Source organism: Opisthorchis viverrini (genome assembly GCF_000715545.1).
Source record: "Opisthorchis viverrini unplaced genomic scaffold opera_v5_18, whole genome shotgun sequence".
Lineage (NCBI taxonomy): Eukaryota > Metazoa > Platyhelminthes > Trematoda > Opisthorchiida > Opisthorchiidae > Opisthorchis > Opisthorchis viverrini.
The window spans coordinates 2,087,008-2,089,982 of record NW_008751674.1 but is presented as its reverse complement, the minus strand read 5'-3'; the positions used below and the strand labels follow the sequence as shown (position 1 = coordinate 2,089,982).

General features: G+C 47.4%; 1 protein-coding gene across 1 annotated transcript in view; it reads right to left on the bottom strand.

Moving 5' to 3' along the window:
* Window positions 1-535, bottom strand: part of T265_01689 (hypothetical protein) — a gene marked incomplete at both ends in the record, with an annotated part of 37,503 nt that extends 36,968 nt beyond the window's left edge. Inside the window, one exon of the mRNA XM_009165755.1 lies at window positions 353-535. Coding sequence (XP_009164019.1) covers window positions 353-535 — 183 coding nt within the window. The remainder of the gene's footprint in view (window positions 1-352) is intronic.
* Between the last annotated feature and the right edge of the window lie 2,440 nt (window positions 536-2,975).

Sequence of the window (2,975 nt, the reverse complement as noted above, 5' to 3'; positions counted from 1 at the left end):
CATCATCACCATCATCATCATCATCATCATCATCATCATCATCATCCTCAACATCATCATCCTCCTCCGCCTCATCATCATCATCATCCTCATCATCATCATCATCACCATCACCATCATCTTCATCTTCATCATCATGTCATCATTATTCAGCAGTGACGCTTTGCTGCCGTACGACCATGATTTATTTGAAACCCTTATGTTGAAGTAAATAACAAAGTTGGATGGGCGACTGACGTAGTTCTACCGGACTGCAATCATTCTGAGACGCATAAACCTCCAGATACACACTCAGGCGATCTAGACAGAAACTGACAATACGAACGCCATTGCCATCGATCAGCAGCCATACCCTGCAGCGTCTACAAACAGAAGCAGTGGTGATCAAGTGGTCCCATCTTGGAAGGCTACCAGCATCCTCTGCCATGTCAAGATTTGGCCACCTCTCAGCTTCCGCCACTATGAATTGGACACGGAAAACCACAACGTTTTTATCAAACGATGGTTCGGAATACGCTTCTGGTGCTGGACACATTCATCAATGGAAGTACCTGTTGCACAACCGAAAAATAGCATTCTAATCGCCCGGTTACGGCCGCACGAGCTATGGCCCTGAGACAGTGATTGCCAAACACCTGAAGACGTCTCAGTTTCACTGCTCGAACAGGCCAAGTTTCACAGCCATAGAGCAGAACAGCCCGCACTATAGCCGGATACACACGTCCCTTTAGGTTCAAGAATATACCGCTTTGATGCCATAGAAAATACAATCCGAGCTTCGCAAGTTCGTGCACTGGCCTCATCCGTCAAACTACAGTCAGAACTAGTACAACTTCAAGGGTATGTGAAACGCTCCACAACTTCCAGTGCCTCTCCCTGGATTGCAAGTGGCGTGCTCAGTGACTTCATGTCCAGGAGCATGACCTTCAACTTCGTGGGTGCGAAGCGCATGCTCATCCAAAGCCGCTTGCGGTCTCTCTTCTCAAACGGGAGATAGTCTAGATAAACAATGCTTTCGTCGAGGGCTATTCGAAAACTAAGGTTTTGAAGAGCTTTCAGCGTTCCTCTCTTCAGTCAATAAATTCAATGCGAATGAAGAGAATGAGCACCCGTGATACAGCTTTGTGTAAGGAAAACTTTGGAGAGCTCGCCGTACACTTTCACACGTTCGAAAGTCTGAGAATACAAAGGAGGTATCATTTTCACAAACATCCAGGGTATTCATTGATGGGTAGTCGCTTCCATAAGATCAGACCGGTCGAATGCGCCCTGGAAATCCAGGGATACTAAAACTGTGAGTAGTGTATATGTATAGCTTTGTTCTAGCACCTGACGAAGTGCGAGGATTTGGTCACCGCAAGTTCTACCAAGAGAGAACCATGCTTGCTGCTCTCGAGTCAATGTTCCCCGAGTTACCGTAAAGCGACGAAGCACAAGCTAACATTCTTGTTATAACCGTGGTAAAGCTGATCCCTCCTGTGGTTATCACACGCAATAAGATACCATATTTTGCAATTGGACACTGTTAATGCTTCTCTCTGATTGTCTGAGACACTTCTTTTCCCACATCCAAGCGAATAGATCAGACTAGTACTGACTGAGGAATTCATCCCCATCTTTGAACAATACGGGTGAGAGGTCATCCGGATGAGAATCTCGGTGGCGCTTCAGAGAACATATGCAGTCATAAATTTCTGAGGCCATAGAGTCTTCCACGTTCACTGTCCAGGGTTCTCCGCCAACTATGGGCTCAAAATGTGTGGCAGCTACTGGCCACGATAACCGTTGTTGGAAGCATTCGGCCCTCCTGTCGGAGTGCTCTTCTTTATTCAAGATGGTCATTCCATGCTAGTTTCGCTCACGGGATTTTCACGGGGTCCTCTGATCATTTGTCACGCTGTTCGGGAGCGGCCGAGACTTCCTCCGAGATTTAAGCAATGCTACTCTTCGCTCTGATATCCAGTGCTTGAGTACGCCTGGTAGCTCCGCGCCGGAAGCAAAAGTTCCAGCGCTGTGCAGACTGGTGGCGATCTTGACCCAGTATGAATTCACATCTGATGAGATAGCACCTGGAAGAGACTCTGTTATGAGATTCTGATAAGTTCGCCGTCAGTCTTTCAGTTGTCAGGCGATTTAACCGCATCTTACGCGGCCCTGGAAAATGAAGGTAGAGGCGAATCGGGATGAGTCGCAGAAAGGGCTTGGTTGTATCTGTTGGGAGGCGGTGAAAGCCTACCTCACCGCTTCCGCGGTGAGGTTCCGCAAGTATAAGCTTGTCCGTGCAAGTGCACTCATCGTCTGATCAGCTCCATAACCTTGCTGAAGATGGTGTTTGTACCTATGTCGCTATTCATTTACGAGTGGATCACTTGCAATAAAGTATACATTTAGGCTACACTTGTAAAATTTTTTGCTAGGTACTCCCTGCTTGCTGCTCTCGAGTCAATGTTCCCCGAGTTACCGTAAAGCGACGAAGCACAAGCTAACATTCTTGTTATAACCGTGGTAAAGCTGATCCCTCCTGTGGTTATCACACGCAATAAGATACCATATTTTGCAATTGGACACTGTTAATGCTTCTCTCTGATTGTCTGAGACACTTCTTTTCCCACATCCAAGCGAATAGATCAGACTAGTACTGACTGAGGAATTCATCCCCATCTTTGAACAATACGGGTGAGAGGTCATCCGGATGAGAATCTCGGTGGCGCTTCAGAGAACATATGCAGTCATAAATTTCTGAGGCCATAGAGTCTTCCACGTTCACTGTCCAGGGGTCTCCGCCAACTATGGGCTCTGAATGTGTGGCAGCTACTGGCCACGATAACCGTTGTTGGAAGCATTCGGCCCTCCTGTCGGAGTGCTCTTCTTTATTCAAGATGGTCATTCCATGCTAGTTTCGCTCACGGGATTTTCACGGGGTCCTCTGATCATTTGTCACGCTGTTCGGGAGCGGCCGAGACTTCCTCCGAGAT